The sequence below is a fragment of the Paralichthys olivaceus genome, chromosome 6 (genome assembly GCF_024713975.1).
Source record: "Paralichthys olivaceus isolate ysfri-2021 chromosome 6, ASM2471397v2, whole genome shotgun sequence".
Classification (NCBI taxonomy): domain Eukaryota; kingdom Metazoa; phylum Chordata; class Actinopteri; order Pleuronectiformes; family Paralichthyidae; genus Paralichthys; species Paralichthys olivaceus.
In genome coordinates this window covers 7,709,480-7,734,205 of record NC_091098.1, presented here as the reverse complement: position 1 = coordinate 7,734,205, position 24,726 = coordinate 7,709,480, and the positions used below count along the sequence as shown (strand labels likewise).

Below are 24,726 nucleotides of genomic sequence, written 5' to 3'. Positions count from 1 at the left end.
ATGCCTTAGGATAGACTTTTCTGTATTTGGTGCAGACTAATGTTCTTAGATTCTTTGCTTAACTGAGTGGATAGGTCCGGGCAGTTTTGTTGCTTTTTTTAATCATGTAAGTTTATAATAAAGTCAGTGTTATCATCTCATCTTAAGAATATGTAATATAAATTCAGTCCGGCGGGAAACTAGGTGCGTCAAAAATTGTGGTTAATCGTTGCAGAATTTAGATTCATTTTGAATATCTAAAGGTTTGGAGGGGAACACATTATTTGGGTGTATGTCGTGTAAGGTCTAGATGTGCACTTCTTTCACATTACCGGTGATGCAGAGTTAATAACCTGCTGTCTGATGTCCACTGAGCAACAATTGACCGAGAACACATCAGCGCTGTGAGCTCACCAGAGCCTGAAGGCAGCGGCGCAGTTCCAGTGCCGAACAGTGGGGGGCGTCGATCTACGGATCTCGATCCCGTTAGCCCGTCAAGCTGCTATAGCCAAACCTTGACATTGCGAAGATGGAGGCTGCGCTGGTGTAAACCCGGGACACACGGAACGACCTGCGGAGCTTCAGAGCCGTGTTATGACAAGATACCCAGTCGGTCCAGGTAAACGCGAACCCCGCTGCTTACTCTTCAGTCGAGCGAACGCCAGCGCCGCTCTAATGTTATGTAGCTAGCAGAATGACACATAATGTCAGCGGACGGGCTAGCGCAGCGATCTTTAGCTAAGCTAGCTAGCAGCGGCGGATAAACTACAGCGTAGTCCGTAGATAGCTGAGAAGTCAACACGCGGAGCTGCGTGTTTTTCTCCACGACAGCTTCTTGTCTCATCCAGGGAGACGGCGGTGTAGCGCAGAAACCAGCCCGCAGCTAACTTCAGCTAATGTCACCAGCTAGATGTTTTGATGTCGATGCTAGCTCACGTTAGCAAGCTAATCATTTTCGGGAAGCGTTTCCTGGTTGAGACGCTTCTGCTTGTTGTCGACCCGATGTTTAGGATATTCACGGGTGGTGTGCTGCATTGTGTTTTGGTTTACCTGACACAAGAGTCAGCTAGTGTTGATCTCACATAATGTAATGCTAGCCCCGACATCTTTATGTTTTCTGTTTGAGACAAGGACGTTGGTAGTAACATCAGGAACCTGGTGTTTTCGATCGGTGCTTTTCACTGTCAAACCACACATCAGTGTACGTGACAGTGTTTCACAACAAGGTTCAAAGTTACTCTGTTTATTTCCATGTGCATGCATCAAATGACATTTACATTCTCTTTCCATCCAAATACTAGATGAGTTGAAACCAGTTAAAGGTCCAGTGTGGGAGATTGAAAGGGATCTATAAGCAGAAAGTGAATTAAAAAAAATCATAGTGATCTTTTCACAAGTGTGCAAATTGTAGAAATAGTTGTTTTCTTTACCCTAGAATGAGCCCTTTATATTTAAATACTTTCTATTTACAGAAGGAGCGGGTCCTCTCTACGGAGGCCGCCATGTTTTTTACACTAGTCCAGACTGGACAAACCAAACACGTTTGAGTTTTTAAGACAACTGAAGTTACCACAGGTTTCATGTTCATGTTTGTAAAGGGAGGGTGAGGTGAAGGGTGTTCTGCTGCAGCATGCAACTTCACCACTAGATGTCACTAAATTCTACACACTGAGCCTTTAAACAACTTAAATCTGATAGTAACCTATTTTGATAGTCATAAAGATTAATATGATTTCCAATTAAGAAAATCATACTGTGAGAGGAGTGTGTTTTTCTCTCAGCCGAAACCACCCAGCTTTGATAGTATGTGAATAAGACATAAATACACTAGTTCTGGATATTAACTGCTCTTTTCATAGTTTTCTCAACTTGCCATATTAAGGTGACTCTTCTGGATCTGTGTGTCTGCAGGTGGAGGCAGGAGGTGTGAGTAGAGTGCAGTAGACATCAGCAGCATGTACTCCGAGTGGCGGTCACTGCAGCTGGTGGTGCAGAGCGACCAGGGCCACCTCAGTGTTCTGCACACCTTTCCCAATAATGTGGGCACGGACGTGGCGAATGCCGTGGTCAAACCTCTGGGCACAGCTGTGAGCCCTGTCGCCACAGAGAACATCCTCAAGACAGACAAGGAGGTAAATGTTCTGTATTTACATAGCACTTTTCTAGTCTTGATGACAAAAGCACTTTACTGTACACACACACACACACACACACACACGTGTGCGCGCATACAGTCCATCTATGTTCAAAAACATTCTCTAACACATCAATGACACACTGCCAACACAGCTGTCAGGTGAAAATTGTGGTTCAGTATCATGCCCAAGGACAATTAGAGAGATGAGGAAGGGTTCCATATTGGTAGATAACAACAGTTGGCCAAGCCCAGTGTCTGCTATACTGTCTAGTGGTGCTTTTTGAAAACGACAGAATCCATTAGATCAGTCTAAAAAACATTAACATCACTCTACTTTTTCTATGTGTTCATGCAACTTAAGGATGGAACAACTGAATTAGTCAAAAGTACAAAAACTTGACCACAGTGTTTCTCAGTCTGCATCTTTGTTTGATATATTGATAAGAGCTGTAATCAACTTAAAGGAACAGCCTCTACATCACTGGCATTATCGTATGTTGTACTACATACAAAGATTGTTTCACTGTGAAACTGGGATGATAGCATGTGTGTTGACCATGATTTGGACCAGACGTAATGTTTGACATTGAGGCCATTTTTGTGTCATGGGATCTCTGTTTACGCTGTCAACATCCATCTAAATGCCTGTGGACAAAACCCAGTTGGGTTGTTGAAAGTTTTTCAGTCAGGAGTGTCTCAGATTGGGTGCCGATGTGTATGTTTATTTTTTCTAAATGTTGTGCATTTATTATTTAAAAATCTAAATTGGTATATATGGCTATATCCCAAAGCCTCTGAGTCAAATGATATATATAGACTGATAAACAATACAAGTATGTTTAATTGAAATGTTCAAAGCCCTTCCAGAGAATCAGGACGGACTCTTACTCAAGGCGCTTTTGATTGACTGGCTATAAAAAAGCTAGATAAGTTTCTGATCCTCCTGTTTTTATGCTCTGTGCATCTTAGAAGTCTCGTCTGTTCTCTGGTGAAATTCTGGACCGTCTGCTAATACACATTTTGGTGAACAAGGGAAACAGTGAGCTCAGAGTGAGGCAGGAGTTTCGGTTGATGGTATAACAGCATGTGTTGGGTTCAAAATATTCCAGCAGTATTTCTCAGGTATATCTGAAGTACCACTGTTGCTTTGAACTTCACTTCATGCTGAGGATAAAGATTGGATAAACCTTACTGCCACTACTTAAAGCAGGGATTAAGGTTCTCCGTTGCTATGAAGGATTTCCATAATGGTCACGTATAATAGCAGTGCAGCGAAAAATAGGACTTTAGCTTCCCAGCACCTCATCCATCTCTTTCATCTCTTTGTCGGGATTTTCTGCACTGGTGGTTCGTCTCATATCTTTTATGCCCTTGGTACCTGGCAATGTATATCTGCTAATTTGCTAGGGACCGGAGTTAGTGGATAGTAGGTTCAATACTGTACTAGCTCAAAGGTAGATGGATCAATGCCAGAAATTTGGTGTGCCCTCTACTGAATTTCTCTAGTAACAGATGTACAGTAGTACCCAAGCAAGTATGTAAACAATAACATTGTCGTTACATTAACCCAGTGAAAGGGATTCAGCTTGTAGTTATTGGTTCAAAGTTATGTTTCTGTTCTGTTTGTTATGTTTAGTATATAGACTCTACACACACACACACCTTTGTACTTCTATCTTAGTGAGGACACTCATCAGCATAATGTATTCTCTAGCCCCTTACCCTTACCATCCAAACTAAATGCCTAACCCTAATCCATACTGAATGTGTAGCATTTAGGATCATGGGTAATAAGACATGAGTGGGACATCCTCTGTCTTTGTTGTCTTTTAGAAATGTGCACCAATGTTTAAATGCCAAAGTTGTGGGTGAGTTGTCATCCAGTTCTTATTCATCTCTTGCCATTTGTATATTTGATCTGTTGATGATTTCGCAACAAACTGAGAACCAACCTTCCTTTCACCACAAACCTTTGGCCATCCTTGCTGAAAGACAGGTGTACATATGCTTAATGCTAATACTTACTCACTTGACATAGTGCAGACTGACAGTAAAGTGTTCAAATCGAATCAAATATATTTTATTGTCTCATAAGGAAATTTGTCTTGGTCCAAATTGCTACAGTAGCTGCAGAAGAGTACAATATGCTACATAATAATAATATCTCTGAACATAGAATATTAAATCTATTTAAGTAGTAAGAGTCTTATTTTGCTCTTAGGTGAAGTGGACCATGGAAGTGCTATGTTATGGCCTCACCCTCCCCTTAGAAGGGGACACGGTCAAGCTGTGTGTAGATGTGTACACAGACTGGATGATGGCCCTGGTGTCGCCCAGGGACTCGATGCCTCAGCCTGTGGTCAAGGAGCCCAATATGTATGTCCAGACCATCCTTAAACATCTTTACAACGTGTTTGTACCAAGGTATGTGAGAAATGTTCAAAGATGAGCATTCATTCATCTCCCCCTTTGTTTCATTTTTCTAAGTTTAAACCAATAGAATGTGCATGTTTAATGTCACTCATCATGCCTGCTGTTTTCTCTGCACTTCCTCTCCCTTCTCTCCCTCTGATTTCTTTCCTGATCCCCTCATCTCAAACACTCTGTCTCCCCCTCCAGGCCTGAGCAGCACAGTCTGAACCACATCAGGCTTTGCCAGCAGGTTCTGACCGCTGTCCAGAAACTGGCCAGAGAGTCCATCTCCATGGTTAGGGAAACCTGGGAGGTGCTGCTGCTCTTCCTGCTACGCATCAATGACACCTTACTTGCCCCACCCACAGTTGGAGGTATGTAATAGTACCTTTATTTGTATAGCACTTTTCAATACAAGTAACAAAGTGCTTTACAACGAACAATATGAAATTCACATACTATCGGAGTAAAAATGTTAATACTAAAGATACAGATAATAAAGGTAACAGACATCATATGAAATGAAAGCCATGAAAGTAAATGTGATGAGAAAGTCTGGACCTAATTGTGTTGAAATTCTCTGGATAGTTCATGTCTGAAAACGGTTTCAGTTATTAGTGGTAATTACCAACAACAATAATCACCTGCAATTTCCCATCCTTAAGTTGGTGTGGCAGAGAAACTGGCAGAGAAACTGATGGCAGTGCTGTTTGAGGTGTGGCTGCTGGCATGCGCCCGCTGTTTCCCCACACCACCGTACTGGAAGACGGCTCGGGAGATGCTGGCCAATTGGAGACACCACCCTCCTGTCGTGGAGCAGTGGAGCAGAGTGGCCTGTGCCCTGACCTCCAGGTTGGAATGCCATCAACTACAATAGTGTTTATAGTGTATCACTGAATTGTTTCTAGAGAGTTAAGCTAGTTGGCTTGTGTAACCTGTTAAACGCCTGTATTCACAGATGGGAGAAGTAAACCCACTTGTGAAACAAATAGTAGCTTCCTCTAAAGTGGCAAATACTATTTATTGGTGGTTGTAATTATGAGTATATGAACCACAAAAAGAAACTTCCTTTTTTTGTTAAGGCATTCCAGGGTCTGTATTTTCCACTGAGACAATGTGTTTATTTCGGTTGTTTTCTTCAATGCAGGCTTTTGCGCTTTACCCATGGACCGTCCTTCCCTCCCTTTAAAATTCCTGATGAGGATGCCAACCTGATTCCTCTGGAGATGGACAACGACTGTGTGGCACAGACGTGGTACCGCTTTCTCCACATGCTTAGGTGAATAAATCTTAGATGCTTTTTATTGCATTCTCTGGTGTCCAACTTGAAAACTTCCTTGTGAGCCTAACCCTAACTGACACAAATGGTTTCTTTGTTCACTGGTTAAAAAGACAAGGAAGTTGTTGAAAATAGAGGAAATAAAGTACTTCATATATTTCCCATCAAATACTTTTTTGTTCTATCTTCTTTACTTCCGTATTTTATGCATTTATTTAACCTTCTCTCTTATCCACTCAGTTCTTTCACCTATTCTTATTACATACATTATAAGGTCAGTTTTTTTTTTGTTGTCATTCCCAAACGTGTTCAAAAAATCAAAATAGTCACAATATGATCCCAGGGAAAGACATTAAATCAAATTGGATTCCATTATAGCCAAGTGGTGGCTTAACCTGGGAGAGGATATATCTAAACAAGCCATAGTATTTCATTAAAGTTATTTAAGTTGTCTGTTTGATGAACTGTCTGTTTATTTCCAGCAATCCGGTGGACCTGAGCAACCCTGCGATAGTGAGCACCACTCCAAAGTTTCAGGAACAGTTTCTAAACTCCAGCGGTATCCCTCATGAAGTGGTCCTGCATCCGTGTTTGAAACAGCTCCCCCAGATCTTCTTCAGGGCCATGAGGGGTGTCAGCTGCCTAGTAGATGCCTTCCTGGGTAAGAGGGACATTTGGGGAGACTTTTTTGCCTAAATGTTTAAAAGCAGCTCTAGTGTTAACTCTGATCTTTCCCAAACAACACTCATGTTGCTACAAGTTAATTTTAGTACTGTGTTGAGATCAATGGATACAGCTGCCCAAAGGAAGGAAACATGAATTTGTAGTATTTAAAAAAGGGTAAGTAGAAACATAAAGTATTTGTGTTGAGTGGTGAAGAGGCGAAATATGCACTAAGAGCCAGCAATCCAGCTTTTGCTTCTTTCACACAGGCACTACTCCAGAGTTAACTCAAGATGGAGGATGTCAGTCAGTCAGTCAATAATACCTGTTTTAAAACATCTAAATAGAAACATATCAGTGTGTATTCTTCTCTTTACACTGTAGGTGTCTCTGTTGAAAAGAGAGATGTACGGGAGAGGGTGTTCACTTTCTCCCCAGTGCTGCTCATTCATGGTACAGACATCGGCTGACACGTCAAATAATGAGATGGGCATATAATGGTCTATTTTATTGGTGGTGATGATGTTAACAACTGGGATTAGTTTTGCTGTAGCGAAATGATACGTTTGGAATAAACCAAAAGATCTTCAACAAGTTGTCTCCTGTGGGCATGAAAAGTCAATCAAGATGGATGGAGATCAGTAACTGTTGATTTGTTTTTAATTGCATGTCAACGAATGAATATTGTCTATGATCACCTCGAATACAATACATACAATTTCCTCCTCTCTTTCTTAACATGAGAAATTAGCAAATGATTATATTTACCCACAGAAAGTTCTGGCTGCTGGAAAACTTAATGAGACTAATCAGAAATCCCCTAACTCCCCAGCCCCCACTGAGGACAAATGCAAACTGTTGGCCCAGTTTATTTTTACCTCTCTGTCAACAGGTATATCACGTCCCAGAGCTGACAGTGCCCCGCCCACCCCGGTCAACAGAATGAGCATGTCCCCGCCCCCTTCCATCATCAACACCACGCCCCCTCACAGTCGCAAGCAGCGGCACACCGTGGTCACCAAAACCACAAGCAAGAGTTCAACAGTAAGTGCATTAAATCATAACAAATGTAAAGTGGCAGTGTTTGAAGAGCTCTTTCTTTTATTTCTACTGGTCTATAGACTGATTAAGGGTAACATACTTTGTTCATATTTCCATTTTTCCTTCATTTATGTGAAGAGATCTGAAGAAGTTATCTTTTTAACTCATTTTTGTGTGTGATGTGTTAGTTAAGCCGTTTCAGACCAGGGTTTCTCCTCCTAGCCCCTTTGGAGAAACTCGGGATAAAATCTGAATAAGTCCATGTGAGAATCCAGCGGGAGATTGTCTGAAAAATTCACAACAAGCGATTAGGCGAATTCAGGAAAACGGAAAAAAGAGAAGCCATACTCAACTTAGAAAGACAACAACACTCTATAGTTTTTAGTGATTAGTGTTGCCGGTGTCTCAAGACTTAATGTCTGAAAACGGCTTTGGTTACACTGATCCTATTGTCGACACCCTGGCCACATATCTTTCTCTGTTCCTTCCCACCCTGCAGAGCAGTGGTAGTCAACCAACCAAAGCATCCCAGCAGCAACAGCAGCAGCAGCAAACATCGTCCTCCCCAACCCTGCTCTCCAGCCCCAACCAGAGCAGCTGGGAGTCTCGACCTGTGCCCGCCCCGGCACGGCCGAAGGTTAACAGCATCCTTAACCTGTTCGGCCAGTGGCTTTTTGACGCTGCTCTGGTGCACTGTAAGCTCCACAGTGGCCTCAGCCGAGACCCTAGCATGACCGGTAAGAAGTGACACAATGGCTGTAGCGTTTCCATTAATGCATGGTCAGGTGGGTGTTTCGTTGCTGTTCATTAGTATACGTGTTTTTGTGGAGTACTCTGTGTTTTCCGCTGTCTGTTTCGTTTATTATTGTATGTCGTTGGGATATCCTATCCTTTTTTCACCATTTTCCCAGAAACGTCTTTGTGCTTTTCTGTATGTGAAGGGCTTGGTTAGAAATGGCCTGGTATGAGATTTCCATCAGATTCTAATTCATTTGCATCTACCAAGTGTTTAAACATGGCTACAATTGCATTTAGACTAGAACCACTTGCTGAGGACTTCATGTAGACTCATCTTCTGGTAAATTCATGACTAGAGTAGACAACAATAACACCACACAAAACACTTAGCATTTGAACATAAATTTGGCATACCATTGGCTCTCCCATTTATTTTTCTCATTTTGGTGTAGTGTCCTGCACGTGTCTACCATGTCTGATTAATGTTAAAGAGTTGTAATGGGTCACAAGTCATGTTTTAAGGAGAACAAAAAAACAATTCATGCCTGATATGAATTGATCCCCAAATATTGGATCTGCTTTGATTTTGTGTCTCTCCACTATTTCTGTTATCTTGCAGCCTCTTTTATCCAAATTCTCCTTTCTTATAAATCTTGTAAGTAGGAACGGCAGTTTTTTTTCTCGCTTGATTTGCGTTTCTTGACAAATCGTCCTGCTTTTCAGTTGAGTTCCTCATGATCACCGCCATTATCACCATTGTTTTTCTGTTCCCACTCCTTGTCATACATATGAAAGTTCACCAGCGTTCTCCCAGCGTTTCTCCAGAGGTGATGGAATGGGCTTCACCAGCTGACCACTTGTCTCGATCATACCGTTGCCAGTTTGTGACACCACCCCTGTTTTAAGTTCTCATTTTCTTTGGGTCACACTAATCCTTATTGTTTAGTTTCAGCCCCCACCTCAAATTCAGCATTAATGTTTTGTTCCTTGTAATTTCCTTTTGTATTGTCAGTTCACTTGAGTTTTGATTTTATTGCTTTGGTGCCTCAATGCATGAATTGAATGTTCTGTAGCTCGAGTGACAGTCATATAATTGTGGCAGTGAGAGAGCTGACACAGGGATTTTGTTAAATGGTTTTGCAGCACAGAATGACTGACACATTTTATTACCAGCACACTTCACTTGGTCATGCTTTGTGCCAGTAATAGATAGAACACCTGCGGCAAACTCTTTGTGTCAGAGTTCCCTTCATTGAATGCTTTTAAAAGATATGAGTGTGTGTTTGCATTCATTGGAGTCTTTGTTTTACCTTTTGTTTTTCGAACCAATGATTAAATGTCTGCTTTGTGGTGCTTTTGTTTTTCCCAGTTAATTATTTTTCATATAGTAAACACATGTATGTCTATGTTTGCCTGTTTCTCATAATGCATGAATACTAATGATGGCATTACAATTCAGTGTCCTTTCATTCTCTGTTTCTTCCCGTTCTCTACAGCGATAGCCACTCAAGTAGGTCTGGAGCTGAGAAGGAAGGGTTCTCAAATGTCCAATGACTCCATGGTGTCAAACCCAATGTTTGACGCCAATGAGTTCCCAGAGAGCTATGAGGCCGGACGAGCCGAGGCCTGTGGGACTCTCTGCCGCATCTTCTGTAGCAAGAAAACTGGAGAAGAGATTCTTCCTGTTTATCTTTCCAGGTATCAACTTTTTTTATTCTATTAATGCCAAATTTTAGAGTTATATCTCAATAGCAGTGCCACACCAACACTGGTACAGTTGATACACATCTGTATGATTGAAGGTAGCTGTCGGTTAATAGGTGTGGTCCAGGCCGAACTGTGGACATTTTAATCTGTACAAACTAGAATAATGAATATATTGCTTCTCCTCTCATCTCTGTCTGCAGATTCTACATGGTTCTGATTCAGGGTCTCCAGATCTCTGACTTCATCTGCAGACCAGTTCTGGCTTCTATCATTCTCAACTCTTCCTCTCTCTTCTGTACTGACCTGAAGGGCATCAATGTGGTGGTGCCCTACTTCATAGCTGCCTTGGAGACTATAGTTCCAGACAGGTTAGTTTAATGATATTGTATTTTAGATCAGTAAGTAAAAGAGTGGCAACTTGTACTAAATATTATCTTTCAAATGTTTTGTTTTGGATTTTTTCAGCAGTAGGGTTGGTGTAAAACAGATTACCCCACTGTAAAACAGATTATAGCCTTTACTATAAACTATACACAGTACTTGACTTTTATACACAAACTAAAAGTCAAGTAGTATAAGTCAAGGTATTACTAGTACTGTAAAGTGCAAAGTGCGCAAGACTGGTCTGGCAGTGGGGAAGGATGACACACCAGCATGGTAAAAGTTCACAACGCCTAATGTGTGTCTGCCCTAATCCTGAAGTGAAGTAATTTTCAGGTTATCGTTTAAGCTTGGTCAACTGGCACTGGCTCTAGCCCCCCATTACCCTCAAGGGATAAGTGGTATGCATAATGGATGGATGTCTGAAACTTGTCTCAGTGAGATTTTTTGTACTCTTCTAGGGAGCTGTCCAAATTCAAGATGTATGTAAATCCTACTGACTTAAGGAGAGCCTCCATCAACATCCTGCTCGCCATGTTGCCGTTGCCGCATCACTTTGGAAACATCAAATCAGAGGTAACAGCTTGGACTAACTTATCTTAAAGTTAATACAATGTTGTTTATATTTGTCTTTGTATTGATTTCTTATCTGCTATTTTAATGCAGGATTTAGCAGGTTTTTCTTTTTTCTTTAAACTCCTTTAATCCCTTTCTGAAAATTTGAACAAGTTGAGGGTGTACAGCATTCTCCAAAAGGCTTTTAGATGTTCACATAACAGCAAGGAATCAAGCCCTAGAGGCTTTTATTGCTTGTCTAGCTTTCCTATAAACCACGTTGTTAACTATTGACTTTGTGTGCTTCAGGTTCTGTTGGAGGGAAAGTTCAATGAGGAGGATGGGTGGCCTCATGACCAGCCTGTGTCTTTCCTTTCCCTAAGGCTACGTCTCGTCAATGTCCTGATCGGAGCACTGCAAACTGAGACTGACCCCACTAACACTCAGCTCATCCTGGGTATCTGCTGCCCAATTTATATCCTCTTTGTCTCTTTTGTGTCTCCATATCTCTTTCAAGTCTATATATAGTTCTTTGTTAAGTTCATCTTTCCTCCCTTTCAGGTGCAATGCTCAATATCGTTCAAGACTCAGCTCTTTTGGAGTCCATAGGTGCACAGACTGAAACAGTAAGTCTGAGATTGCTGAATAATTAACAGTTATGATGCTAGCAGCGTGGTACACTGGACTTCACTGGACTGTGTTTTTGTTGCATTAGGGGAGTATAGATGGGAGCCACGTGACAGTGAGGAGTCAGAGTCACAGCCGCACCAACAGTGGCATTAGTTTCACCAGTGGAGGCAGCACAGAGGCAACCAGCCCAGATTCTGAGCGTCCTGCTCAGGCTCTGCTGCGAGACTACGGTAAGACACAGTTACTTTTCATATGCCAATATGTTTGTGCTTGGTGAATTAACACAGTAACATCAGCTTTTGGTGGTGATCATGCATACATGTGATGAGCAACTGTAGCTTACTAAATTAACACATTTGTTCTTCATAGCTAACGTGGTTAAAGTGGTATGCAGAGTAAAGAAGCGTTGGGTAAAATGTCTTTGTAGGTGATACAGAATCATTTGTTGCTGTGATGCTGTGCTATCAAACAACATTTTGACACAAAGTATGAAGTCCAAGAGTGATAATGTTGCTGAATTAGCAGTGTTTCAAAGACTTGCACCAGGGAGGGCTGAGCCATGTTTAACTGAATATGTCGGCGTTGTGATGTTAAGAGTTTTTTTATTTTAAAAACTGACAATGACAGCTCTCATTGTAATCGAGGTAAAAGGTAGAAATAATCGTGATTTTCATTTGAAGCCATATCGCCCAGCGAGACCATTGTTTGATAATCTGCAACCAATTCAGCTTGATTTTTTTTTGGTTTAGAAAATAACAAGCATGATTTCTGAAATCTTGGAGCCTCAATGCTGAAGTGTCAACAAAATCACTTCAGCGATTTTGGAAACTGCATGACGAAAATTATGGATTTGCTGTGTAAAAACCTTGAGTGATGGTGCTGGCTAAGCTGTGACTGCCCAAACCTATAAATGTCCCCTCTCCATAATGTGACTGCCTTATCTTATACGGTTTCAAATATCTAGCAGTTTATTGTTCTATCATGGATTTTCCCAGATTAAATAATAAACTATTGTATACTAAGTAAAATAAAAAAAAAAAAAAAAAATCTAAATTCCGATTTTCAAAATGTTGACATGGTTCAGCCCTATCCCTCAGCAGTTCATTTATATATCTTATACCTTTACTTCAGTCTCCTAATTTTGTTCCAAAATGGTTTGCTGTTCTGATTTTCAAATGCATGGTTCAATACCTGTACCTATCTACTAGTTTGCCACCCAGGATGTTTTTCTTCATGTGTTGAGTGCTTTGTTGCCTGAATCTTGCTTTGCTCTATTCTTTGCGGTGTTTGGTATTTTGGGGTGTTATATGGTCTAGCTCTTCCAGATACGGCGGCAGGCCTGCTGGTGCGCAGTATCCACCTGGTCACGCAGAGGCTCAACTCTCAGTGGAGGCAAGACATGAGCATTTCACTGGCTGCCCTGGAGCTGCTCGCTGGGCTCGCCAAGGTAAAACTAGCACCACAGAGACTCGCTGTTACACTCTGTTGTCATCACCAGGCCGAAGTGAGGGTGTGGTTGTGGCTCAGCCCCACACTCAGTTAAAAAAGACACACTGACCTGCAGCTCTTTATACATGTACATCTCCGCCACAGACAGAGAGAGGTGGAAACAGTGATGTAACGTGGACCTCACAATAACACCCTGTGCGCTGTTATTTGCAGAGTTCCTTCAGATAAATACAACTAATTTTGCCTTTCGTATTTTCCCCTAGTGCGTCATGAATGCAATGAAAACAGAGGTGCTCTCTTACCCCGCTGTGTTGACAGATTAGAGCGTACACCCAAGTGTAATGTTTCCATCAGTACCGATCAGAACTGCAGCCAATTAAAACCAATTTCTTCTGTGGATTTATTTCACCCAGGAGTGAATGCTGCTTGTGTCCATTCTCACTGGAGGCAAAAGCCCGATGTTAGTAGGTTAGCAGGTTTTTTGACCAGTGTTTTTTTTTTTTTTAATGCAAATCCTGAATAGTATGCATTTAAATGTACCTATTTGATCATTTGTAATGTGAAATTAAAACGTGTCATAATTTTGTAAGACACTGTATCTGTTATGTACCAGACCCTGCAAAAATTGTTTCCAGTGGCATGAAATTAAGAATTTTGATAATGTATCTAATGTGCGTCACTTTACTGTACTTGTGTTATATGTTTAAACCAGGTGAAGGTGGGAGTGGACTCTTCAGACCGTAAACGTGCAGTCAGCTCTATATGTGGGTACATAGTGTACCAGTGTAGCCGTCCAGCTCCTCTTCAATCTCGAGACCTCCACTCTATGATTGTAGCTGCCTTCCAGTTTCTGTGTGTGTGGCTCACAGAACACCCTGACATGCTGGATGAGAAGGTATGTTTAAATAATAGATGTAACAAAGGTTGGTTAGAGAGGGTTGGTGTTTTGTTAAAACAAACTCTCTTTTTTGTATCAGGATTGTTTGGTGGAGGTGTTGGAGATTGTGGAGCTGGGAATATCTGGTAGCAAGTCCCGACAAGAACAGGAAGTTCGGCATAAAGGGGAGAAGGAGCACAACCCAGCTTCAATGAGGGTGAAGGACGCTGCTGAGGCAACTTTGTCCTGGTGAGACGACTCAAAGTTTATACAGAAAAGATCAGATATAGAGTTAGTTGATGTGGTTACCCATAGTAATATCCATTTTTATTTGTCATATATTTTTTAATAAAACTTTAACCATCATCATCCATTTACTTGTGTACTGGTGACCCAGTGATGTGGACCACTGAGTGTGACACTGGCCCTGTTCATGGCCCCTGGCATTAACATGCATCTAGGGTAATCTGATTACAAATTAGTATCTTGAATTACCTCAGGGCAGACCTGGCATCCAAATGCATCTCTCTATGCATCTCAAGCTACCACTTATAGACAGTTCTCACTTACAAATACAGACAGACACAGTACAAATTAACATAATGTCAGTTTGAAATAGACCAAATACAATGGTTGGATTTAAATGGAAGGAGTCGGTAAAGCAATTTCTCTGACAGTGTGGTGAAAATAAATAGATGAAAAACAAAAACAACTATTTCTTGGTATATTGCATTGAATATTTGTGAGGATTTTTTCGTAGTAAAATAACTTTGAATATAAAATGAAATATCAGTTTTTGTAGAAGAAACTGCTTTTAGATTTTGATGATACAGACGACTGCTATAAAGTGAAACATGCATCCATTGACCCAGTTTCATTATATTTATGTCCTTGCATTGCCTGTGGTGTTCCCCAGCATTATGCAGGTGTTAGGGGCTTTCCCTTCTCCCAGTGGGCCTGCCTCCACCTGCAGCCTACTGAATGAAGACACCCTGATTCGTTACGCCAGACTGAGTTCCACAGGAGCCAGCAACTTCCGCTACTTTGTGCTGGACAACTCTGTCATCCTCGCCATGCTGGAGCAGCCTCTCGGCAATGAGCAGAGTCAGTAGCTTATCATCCATCCTTTGAAGTATCATCGATTTATTGTGATTTTGGGGGGTAATTAATGTGTAATAAAGGTGTTACATGTTTCCTTTTTAATGTATAAGTAGACGCTGTTTCACCCACGAAGAACTTAACTGTTAATTCAAATAAATAACCAGTAGGACATGTCTGTCACCACAGACCCCAGTCCATCAGTGACCGTTTTAATCCGAGGCACAGCTGGCAGACATGCCTGGACCATGCAGCTCTTCCACCAACCCAGAGGAGCTCGGGCCAATCAGAGGGTGAGATCATGCTGTAGATTACCGGCCAATGAAAGGCAGACATGCTGAAAAATCATCACCTTATAAATATTTGAATAGGACATGCTAGAGTTCTGTAACACTTCACATCTGTTTCACTGATGACACACTCCATATCTGTCTACACATCTCTCTTCCCACAGCAGGTGTTTGTTCCTGAGGGTCGTCCACTGCCGAAAAATGACGTGGGGATAAAATACAGCGTCAAGCAGAGGCCCTTCCCTGAAGACGTGGATAAGATTCCTCTTGTCAAGGCTGACGTCAGTATTCCTGACCTGGATGACATTGTCAGCAAAGAGGTGAGAGAAAAGAAGAACTTATTGGTCTTATATTCAATGACTAATATCAAACACAATATTCTACTTATTGAGCTGACAGCTCAACCAACATTGTTTGTTGTCTTTGCTAAAATAGAACCACAAAGTAAATTAATCAATCTTATTATTTGTTACTGTATAAACTCAGGCGTGTTATTTGGACTGGCAGGATGATTCAAGAGCTACAAATACACTGATGAGTTATTACCCACACGTGAGTTGTTGGAAAAATCAAATTTCACTGGGTGTCACTTGGATAACAGGGTGAAATCATCTGGTTTGGAGACAAATATATGGTAATTGTTTAGTGTGGTTTCTCAATCCAGTGCACTACTCCTACAGTAATTTTTAGTTTTGAATGCAATCCAAAGCAGGGATTCCCATTAATTAGATAGATCTAGATAGAGCTGGCCCGCCATTTTCTAATTTATCCCACCACAGTTTAATGAGGAACCCAATTTTTTTTTACACTTCTCATAACAACATAAGAGATCTCTAACTTGTGTGGAGCTCTGCTGAGGGAGCTACTGCATGCTCGTGCTATGGTTATGGTGGTACCTCCCACTCTGAATCTGTTGCGTGTTACCTTCATGCATGTGCACCCTAGTTACCATCATTGATTATGTGGGAAACACTACTAACTACAGTCTGAATCAATGATGAAAAAGAAAGTGTGCATTAAAAGCTTCAAAAAAGAATGTTTAAATGTTAGATTAACCCAATCACAGCTGCTCGGCAGTGACTGTTTTCACATCAACTTTGGGAGTTCATACCTCTGTATTCAGGTTGTAGAACTTTTGTGGGCTAACACTGAATCAAGTGCCATTCATCATTCAGAGTGTCTTGAAATTGTCTTTAAAAATACACCCCATCCCCTTTTTATCTTTTCAGCTGGAGGTTCAGCATGACAAGCTTCGTATTCTGATGACCAAGCAGATAGAGTATGAGAATGCCTTGGAGCGGCACAGTGAGGAAATCTGGAGGTCCAAAACTTTCCCTGACCCACAGTCAGACTGCAAACCTCCCCCTCCATCGCAGGAGTTCCAGACGGCGCGTCTCTTCCTCTCCCACTTTGGCTTTCTCTCTCTGGAGGCACTGAAGGTTGGTTAACATGATTTGTCTGATGGTTTTTTGTGTCACATCTAATGAGAAAATCTCAAGAACTAAAGTCTAAATTGTGAAAAACATTTTCTTTCATTATCAAATATTATATACATACTATTTCTATTGTTTTTTGTGATTTATGATTCTATTGAATACAATGTTGTGGAATTAAAACTTGTAATAAATAATAATGTTAATAGTAAATGAAATGCGCTTACACAGTTCTTTTCTGTTCTTGACACTCAAAGCGCTTCCCACACAGGTCACAATCACACACACATCCATAAAGCACAACATGCTTCTTATATACATGAATAATATTGTACTCATTTAAATGTTTTCTATGAATTTATCTTTGATAGGAGCCCAACAACAGTCGTCTACCTCCTCATCTGATTGGCCTAGAATCATCCTTGCCAGGGTTTTTTGATGACATCAGCTACCTGGACCTGCTTCCCTGTCGACCATTTGACACCGTCTTTGTTTTCTACGTGAGAGCGGGACAGAAAAGTAGCCACGAGGTGAGGGAACGCTGGCCGATTGGTTGCAGCTACACACCACAGATTCTCTTGATATAATACTCAGTGGCGGACTGTACATTGGGAGCTCTGGGACATTTCCCACTGGCCTGATGGTGTTGGTGGCCTTCCTTGAACTGATAATTTGATCTGCAATAATATAGCAAGCAGGAATGAGTTGATGGACCTTTCAAATCCACTTATCTGGCAACCGCCGTAATAACATCAGACGTGAAGTCTCTGCCGTGCCCCCGCTTCTGAAAGTATTATAACAAGTCGCAGGTGAAATGGAAGGTCATAGTGAGAAGGTTGTTAAGTCTGTGAATGTATGAATGAATAAATGAGGTATTTTAATTAATTGATTAATTAAAATACACAAAATTAATTGAACTGAATAAAGTGATGATAGGTTGATAATAACATTTATTACAAATGCATATGAAACCATTTTAGAGAATATTGAGACTTTAAAAATTCATGATTTGTCATTAAAACTGTGGATAATTAGTCAAACTTTATAATGAAAAAAACCAAATTCATGCCCCAACATAACAGACAGTCATTGCGAAACAGCCTGTTTCCACAGATTAAACTTCCCAATTACACTTCACCACCTCAGAGTCTCACTCAAACCATATCAGGACATTCTGATGTAGAATTTCAAAGTAAAAGCCCTAGAAATATCATATTTTCACCCATTTCACTCTAAATTCAGGTTGATGGAAATATCATGTTCTCACTGTTTTGACTGTGGCAACAGAGAAGAAGATTCTTATGGCATTTGACAAAGATGGCAGAGGGCAGTTGGTTACTTCGCCGCCTACTTTTGGCGGACTCATTGTTGTAGTCCATCACTCATAAAACACATATGAGTTAAGTTGAAAATGTTGACATTTCTCAAAGTGAGAATGGATCTATTCTTGTTCTTTGTGATCAGATCCTGAGGAACGTGGAGTCGTCATCAAGTGTCCAGCCTCACTTCTTGGAATTCCTGCTGTCCTTGGGCTGGCCTGTGGACGTGGGACGCCACCCAGGTTGGACGGGACACCTGGATACCAGCTGGTCCCTCAACTCCTGCTGCGACAACAATGATACACAACAAATAGGTAAGCTACTAAATAAATTGGGCATTAAATCTGAAGACAAATGCACTTCATGTTGATTGTGTTTTGTAACCAAGTCAATGACACTCATATTTGTTTTACTGTAGAGGAAGCAGCCACTCCTGAAGACACAGGAGGTTCAGTGTTCAATGGGGAGAAGAAGGTGTTGTACTACGCTGATGCTCTGACAGAGATTGCCTTCGTTGTTCCATCTTTGACAGAAAACTCCGGTCAGTGTGTTCTCTACTTTGACTATAAATTGGTTAAATATTGCATGAGATAAAAACTAGTGAGGGAATCAGGAATGACAGTTTCCATTTGTTGTTACCCAGAGGAGTCATCGGTACACAGTGACTCCACAGTGGAGGCAGACACCAACACAGACATAGTGCCTGGTTTACTCAAACAACCCAACCTCACACTGGAGCTCTTCCCAAACCATTCAGAAAACCTTGAGTCTGCCAAGAAGGTAAAGTGTAGTTTATGTGGGCGTATCAGACATGTTGAGTATGATTTTAATTTTATTCAGACATAGCTTTTGCTTAAACACACCGTTTGTTGTGCTGTTTCTTCCAGCTGAGTCCTTTGGTGAAGACAAAGAGGTCATCGACTGGAAAGTCTTTCCCACCACTGGGTCCGGAGACAAAAGTGTTTGTGGTTTGGGTGGAGCGCTTTGATGATATTGGTAGGAACATATTCTTTTTACTGCCATATTCTTTAATGTTAGGCTACTAGTATTATGGAAAAATATTCATCTAATCCATAGATCATATTCTATTTCTTTTTCAGAAGTTAATTTATATAGAATTGTTATGTACTCTAGGTGTATTAATGTGATTGTTTCCTTGTTTTTAGAGAACTTCCCGTTGACTGAGCTCTTGGCGGAAACCAGCACGGGCTTGGAAGCTAGCATGAGCAACAGCACTTCCTGCAGGTATACAGAAGTTTACATTTTGCATGCTGCACAATAACGCATGTAGTTAATGTATTGGATATTGTTTTGATCTCTGTAAAACAGCATGTAGCACATAAACCACTGCATACACCAGTGAGCATAACAGGACGTACAACTGTCAATATGCAAAAGCGAGCACAGAGAAGGAAGTGTGACAGCTGTGATGTTGGTTTGAAGTGCAGGGAAAATTTGGTTGTAGATTAACATCGACTGAGCACAGTCTTCAAAAGGATTTCAATGTGTTTTGTTTAACCACATAAACAGTTCTCCATTTGAGAGGCCATTAGATGAAGGTGTGCGGCCTGATGCATTTATTTCTTTAGTGACCAATAATTGTCATCACAAATAATGCAGGCCATTAAAAACCAGCAGCAGAGAAGGAGGCAGGTCAGACATAGATACTTTTCTCTGCTTACATGATTGTTCCATGAAAACCTATTTTTACACTTAAGTTCAGTCAAATGCGACATGATGGCCCCAGATCTGTCAAGATATGTTAATGCAAGGTTTAAATATGGTAATCATGTACAAATGTTATATTGATGTATTAAGGATGTGTCAGGAATCAGCACATAGCAGCAGAACCTTGTGTGTTTTAGTGAACACAGAATAAATGCAAAAAGAGAGTCACAAGCAGTGATCTGCAGATTCCTGAACTTGTTTTTAATGGACCTAACCTGCGTTTTGTAGTATTATGTCGAGTATTAAGACGCATGTATCGCCTCTGTATAGCCTCTGTATGGGAAAATGCAACATCATACATCTTATTTATGTTATAATATTGTCGTGGTAGAGGCTCTAGCTTAAGTCTTATTAGGTTGCTACCTGCTTTGCCCTCTCTTTGTTTGTCAATAGCTATAAATTGGATTATATTCATTTATTATATCCTAATGCGCATTTTTGTGTTTTAATATTGTCCCACTCTCCTCAATCACAGTAAACCCATAAAGTATTTAACTCATTGTGTTGCAGCCTTATGCTGGAAAAAAAGAAACGTGTTTTGTGCCATAATGACAAAGTGAAAACTAAACGTTTCACTTTGATTTAGTGTTCAGACTTTACTGTGACACCTGAAAGGGTTTGTGTGAAAGGCTTTAGTATAACTAGATAAGAAATGTATGAAGGGGTCTAAATACTTTGTGAATGCACTGTATTCTATGTACTTTTAAATACACACTCCTCTTTATCTTGACAAATCACTAATAGCATCGTGTTTTCTTTCTATCTGTTGCTCTGCAGGTCGGGGTTACTAGAGAAGGACGTTCCTCTGATCTTCATCCACCCTCTGAAGACGGGACTCTTCAGGATTCGGCTGCATGGAGCCGTGGGCAAATTTGGCATGGTGATCCCCCTGGTGGACGGCATGGTGGTCAGCCGCCGAGCTCTAGGTAACAGCACGAGACTCGCCCTTACTTTGACCCCACCTCCCAACCTCACTTCTTTTCCTTGACAGAAAGAACAGGGTTGTTAAATCTAAGGCTACATCAACACTTCTATGTTTAAAGCATCAACTCTAAGCTGCTAAAATGAATGCCGGACACGTTTTAGTTTGAAATCTCTGGGGCAGCGTTATAGTTCGGATGGGCAGAAAATGAGATGTTTGGAAACAGTGACATAAACACACACATTATGTCTTTTCGGTGACTAAGTAGCTTTTGCTGATTTGTCAGGCTCCTATCACATGAACCCCTTTCTGAAGAACAGCCAGCTTTAGCCTCGTCTAGCAGTGTAGAACGCAACATGGATAATATCTTATTTTTATATCATATATTATCTTTTGTAACATGAAGAAGGAATGGGTGTAATTTTCCATGATCACTTAAACTGAGAGAGAAAGCCTGTGATTTATCTGTTCCATTAAAGAAATCATTTGAAGCATTAGGGTGAGGCATCTCTTCCTGGTATTACATAACTTAAACTTCACTCTGAGTTTCAATGCATACCACTTATGGCCAACAGATGGCATAATACAGGGCTCCATACTTATAAGTGGTGCGGCTCTCTCTACTGAACATATTTTGTACGCCAGCAAAAGAATTTAAAAGCACCAAATAAATCAATGTGCACAGCCCAGTCATATTTTTTCCATCTCAGCTGTTTTACCTGTTTTAATGTGCTGTTTTATATTAAATGAAAAAAGCAACAAATTGAAGTAGTAGTAGAAACAAAGTAAAATAGTATGGTTGCCCTGAAGTGCAAATCACAACAACACATGGGAAACAGCTGGAGCAAATCACAATGTCAAATAAGAAAAAAAAATTGGGGTGATGTGATTTATTTTTAAAATGTTTTATTTGTCGTGTTTTTCCATATTTTCCCCACATTTCAGAGCCACTATAAAAATAGTACTTTTTTCTGAACATGGACACCAAAGAATAAGTGTGCAAATGTAAATAAGTTAGAGTTTGCAGCACTACCCTGTAAACTCCTCTCCTCCTCCCTATAGAGAATAGTTTATGCTTCATGCTGTTGTTCTGCTGTGATGTCGAGTTGCCAAACTCAGTTTTCTCTGCAAATGTTGGGTCACACTGAGAGCAGCCCACACAATAACAGGGCATTATGCAAAGAAAGGTTACTGTTAAAGTGACTGTATGTTGGGACTGTTGCTCTGCTTTTTAAAACACACGTACAGGAGTGCATTCAACTTTGTCCATCAGTAAAGGCAGTAAGTCCAAATGTCACCTCTCACTGCTGACGACCTCACATGTTTGCGTCCTTCTCCCAGGGTTCCTCGTGCGTCAGACGGTCATCAACGTGTGCCGACGGAAGCGTCTGGAAAGTGACTACAACCCGCCCCATGTGAGGCGGAAGCAGAAAATAACTGAGATTGTCCAGCGTTACCGCAACAAGCAGCTGGAGCCAGAGTTTTACACCTCGCTCTTCCATGAGGTGGGGGAGGGAAAGCCTCACCTCTAATACCCCTGACCTGTCCTAACACTGGCTCACAAGCGCACACAGACACACACACACGCTTTATACCTATACTCTTATTCCATTTACACACACACACCACACACACACACCACACACACACACACACACACACACACACACACACACACACACAGAATCTTTATATTTATACTGTACTATTTTGTTATTTATATGAATACATATATCAACACTGTCTGCCTTTGACTCTGAGAGCAAAGTGTCAAAAACCATGCCAAGGTGGAAAAGCTACATTTCTGTGTCGCAGCCACTCGCGGAACATTTGAATGGCTGAAGTTCAACAGTCTCTGCTCATCTAGGTCTCATGCTTTGTGGCAAAAGAGTTTCTGCTTGTCTTCAAACTGCAATACAATAGTTACACTGTTGGCCTTTCTCAACTTGTAAAAACAAACGTTTGTTCTCTAAACCCTGTGACATGAGTGAATTTCCTGATGGTTTTGGTAATACAGAGTTGTGTCCAAAAAAACCCAGATCTGTTTTTTTTGTTTTGTTTGTTTTAATCAAACAGATTCATAGCTGGATCTTTGCCAAGGAGATAAACATGCAAGTGTCATAAAGACGTTTTGTAATCCAAATCGCTGCTGCTGCTTTTAGGCAAGTTGCTTTGATAGAGCGAAGAAATGATGGAATCATTTACACCCAGACGTCTGCTAAAGTCTTCCCAGCGCGAACAGAAATTCGGCAGCTGCAGCAGCTGACTGAGTTTATTTTATTTCCATATGATTTACAGGACTCCTGTGTTCTATTACTGTATGTGGATGTCATTTTGATACCTGCACTGTCTCTGTGCCAGTCTGAAAGTCATCCCATCTCACAGCAGCCACTGCACTGTGTGTGTTTGTGTGTGTGTGTCTGTGTGTGTGTGTATGCACATGTACCCTAATAATCAACACTACAAGAAGTCATACCATCCCTTAAACGTCCCATAGAAAGCATTTCATGATGAATTTTGTCGATAATTCGGTTTTGAACATTTCAATCTCGGTCAAAGCTCGGTAACCAGAGTGTGTACCGCTCAAGCAGTGACAGAGCTCCTGGAGTTTGCACTTGATGATCACAGAGCTGATCATGAAATGACCACAAACACATTTTAGCGTCATAGATTTGCACTTCCCATAAAACAAACAGGTGCTGAACCAATGAATTGAAGTGGAGGCAGAGAAGAAATGGAGGTCCACACACCGTCGCTCATTTCTATGCAGTTTTAATGATCGTCCCCCACCACATCTCAATCCAGAAGCATTGAAGCGAGCGTTGCCGTGCAGACCTCCATTCTGCTGATACCAAACAGAACCACGGCACATTTGAAGTGTCTACAAAATCTATGGTGATGTATTCAGTGGCCAAAATAATCATTGTAGCTAACAGCGTTATCTAACGTCCGTCTTGCTTGATCAGAGATGTATTTTTTTTATTCTAAACCCAGAAAGAGAAAATTGAACCCAGAAATTAGCAGTTTTGCCTTCACAAATGTTTATTTTTTTGGCTTCACAGTTTCATTTTTGTTCACTCACTGTACTTTGGTCTCTATTCAAGCTCTCCTCACTGTCTGCCTGTAACAATGTGAATTTATTTATCACAGAGATAGAACAGGGCAAACACCTCTCGTTTCTTATGTTGTATTGGAAAGTCTTAATGCACTGAGCACATTTTCTGTTTTATTTTCTATTCCCTGTGGTTCCCCTTCCATGTCTTTTTGTACTTTTGTGCATTTTGAAAGAAAACCCTGCTGAAGGAAGAGTTTTATCTTGTGAATTATGAATGAAGAAAAGGCGCTGGCGAGTTTTTAAACCTATCATGTCTAACTGTGTGACTCACTTTTTACGATGGTGCTTTATGCACATGCCTTTTTTTTGGAAGGAAAAAAAAAAAGTACATTAAATATGCTTCAAAGAAACTACATACAATCAGTCATACATTGTATCCTATGTTACTCCTCTGATCATATATAAGGATTTGCCATGTACAGAAGTGGAGAATGATATGTAAATATATGAAAGTGTAGGGCATTTACAAGTTATGTGTTGCATTCATCTGAGACGGCGAGAAAAAGCTATGTATGTATGCAATTATGTGTGGGAGGATCACAATGGGTATTGAATGTAACATGCATCAATTAAAACTATTATTGAGCTTTTAATTTCTCCCATTTCTAATATTTCACTTCTTGTTCACATGATTTATATAAGGAATAAAATTAATATAATAATATAACATTATCTACCCTGAGATCTAGATTTAGATCTCAGTTGACTCTGATAACTGGGAGCCAAATTAAATACACAGTTACTGTATGATAAATATTTATACCACAAACTGAATGATAGTAGCCTGTGGCGTTTGTTGTGGTCTGGTGTGAAAGGGACAGAGAATAAAAGCCTAGTATTATTTAGTATTACTTGATACAACTTGAAAAGATGCCGCAGCTAAGCCTCCAGGCCTCGGAGCCGTATCGAATTATAACCGACTGTAACTGAAAATATTTCTTTTCGTCTGGCTGACTAGCGACTAATGATTCCC

The 24,726-nt window shown here is 40.8% G+C and overlaps 1 protein-coding gene across 13 annotated transcripts; it reads left to right on the top strand.

Moving 5' to 3' along the window:
- Positions 1 to 460: 460 nt before the first annotated feature.
- ralgapb (Ral GTPase activating protein non-catalytic subunit beta) lies at positions 461 to 24,346 on the top strand. 13 transcript variants are annotated; one of them, XM_069526703.1, is made up of 32 exons: positions 461 to 598; positions 1,891 to 2,111; positions 4,338 to 4,540; positions 4,736 to 4,902; positions 5,194 to 5,380; positions 5,676 to 5,807; positions 6,290 to 6,468; positions 7,363 to 7,514; positions 8,011 to 8,248; positions 8,869 to 8,904; positions 9,746 to 9,947; positions 10,157 to 10,324; positions 10,799 to 10,913; positions 11,202 to 11,349; positions 11,454 to 11,518; positions 11,608 to 11,752; positions 12,848 to 12,969; positions 13,684 to 13,866; positions 13,949 to 14,097; positions 14,765 to 14,952; positions 15,136 to 15,239; positions 15,401 to 15,556; positions 15,723 to 15,788; positions 16,466 to 16,675; positions 17,041 to 17,199; positions 18,134 to 18,302; positions 18,407 to 18,529; positions 18,632 to 18,768; positions 18,876 to 18,984; positions 19,155 to 19,233; positions 20,494 to 20,642; positions 21,980 to 24,346. In XM_069526703.1, exons 2-32 carry the CDS (start codon positions 1,935 to 1,937, stop codon positions 22,168 to 22,170), a joined length of 4,608 nt encoding a protein of 1,535 aa, XP_069382804.1. In that variant the 5' UTR covers positions 461 to 598; positions 1,891 to 1,934; the 3' UTR covers positions 22,171 to 24,346. The 13 variants fall into 13 exon arrangements, with proteins under 13 accessions (XP_069382804.1, XP_069382803.1, XP_069382802.1 ...); XM_069526702.1 differs by having other exon boundaries at positions 12,839 to 12,969; positions 15,404 to 15,556; XM_069526701.1 differs by having other exon boundaries at positions 12,839 to 12,969.
- Positions 24,347 to 24,726: the final 380 nt, after the last annotated feature.

Bases quoted from the DNA above. Each gene is read 5' to 3' on its own strand.
- ralgapb (XM_069526701.1), top strand. From the start codon at position 1,935: ATGTACTCCGAGTGGCGGTCACTGCAGCTGGTGGTGCAGAGCGACCAG. The intron at 15,240-15,400 runs GTGAGATCATGC...CTCTTCCCACAG, and splicing joins GAGCTCGGGCCAATCAGAGG to CAGGTGTTTGTTCCTGAGGG. The intron at 15,557-15,722 runs GTGAGAGAAAAG...GTATAAACTCAG, and splicing joins ATGACATTGTCAGCAAAGAG to GCGTGTTATTTGGACTGGCA.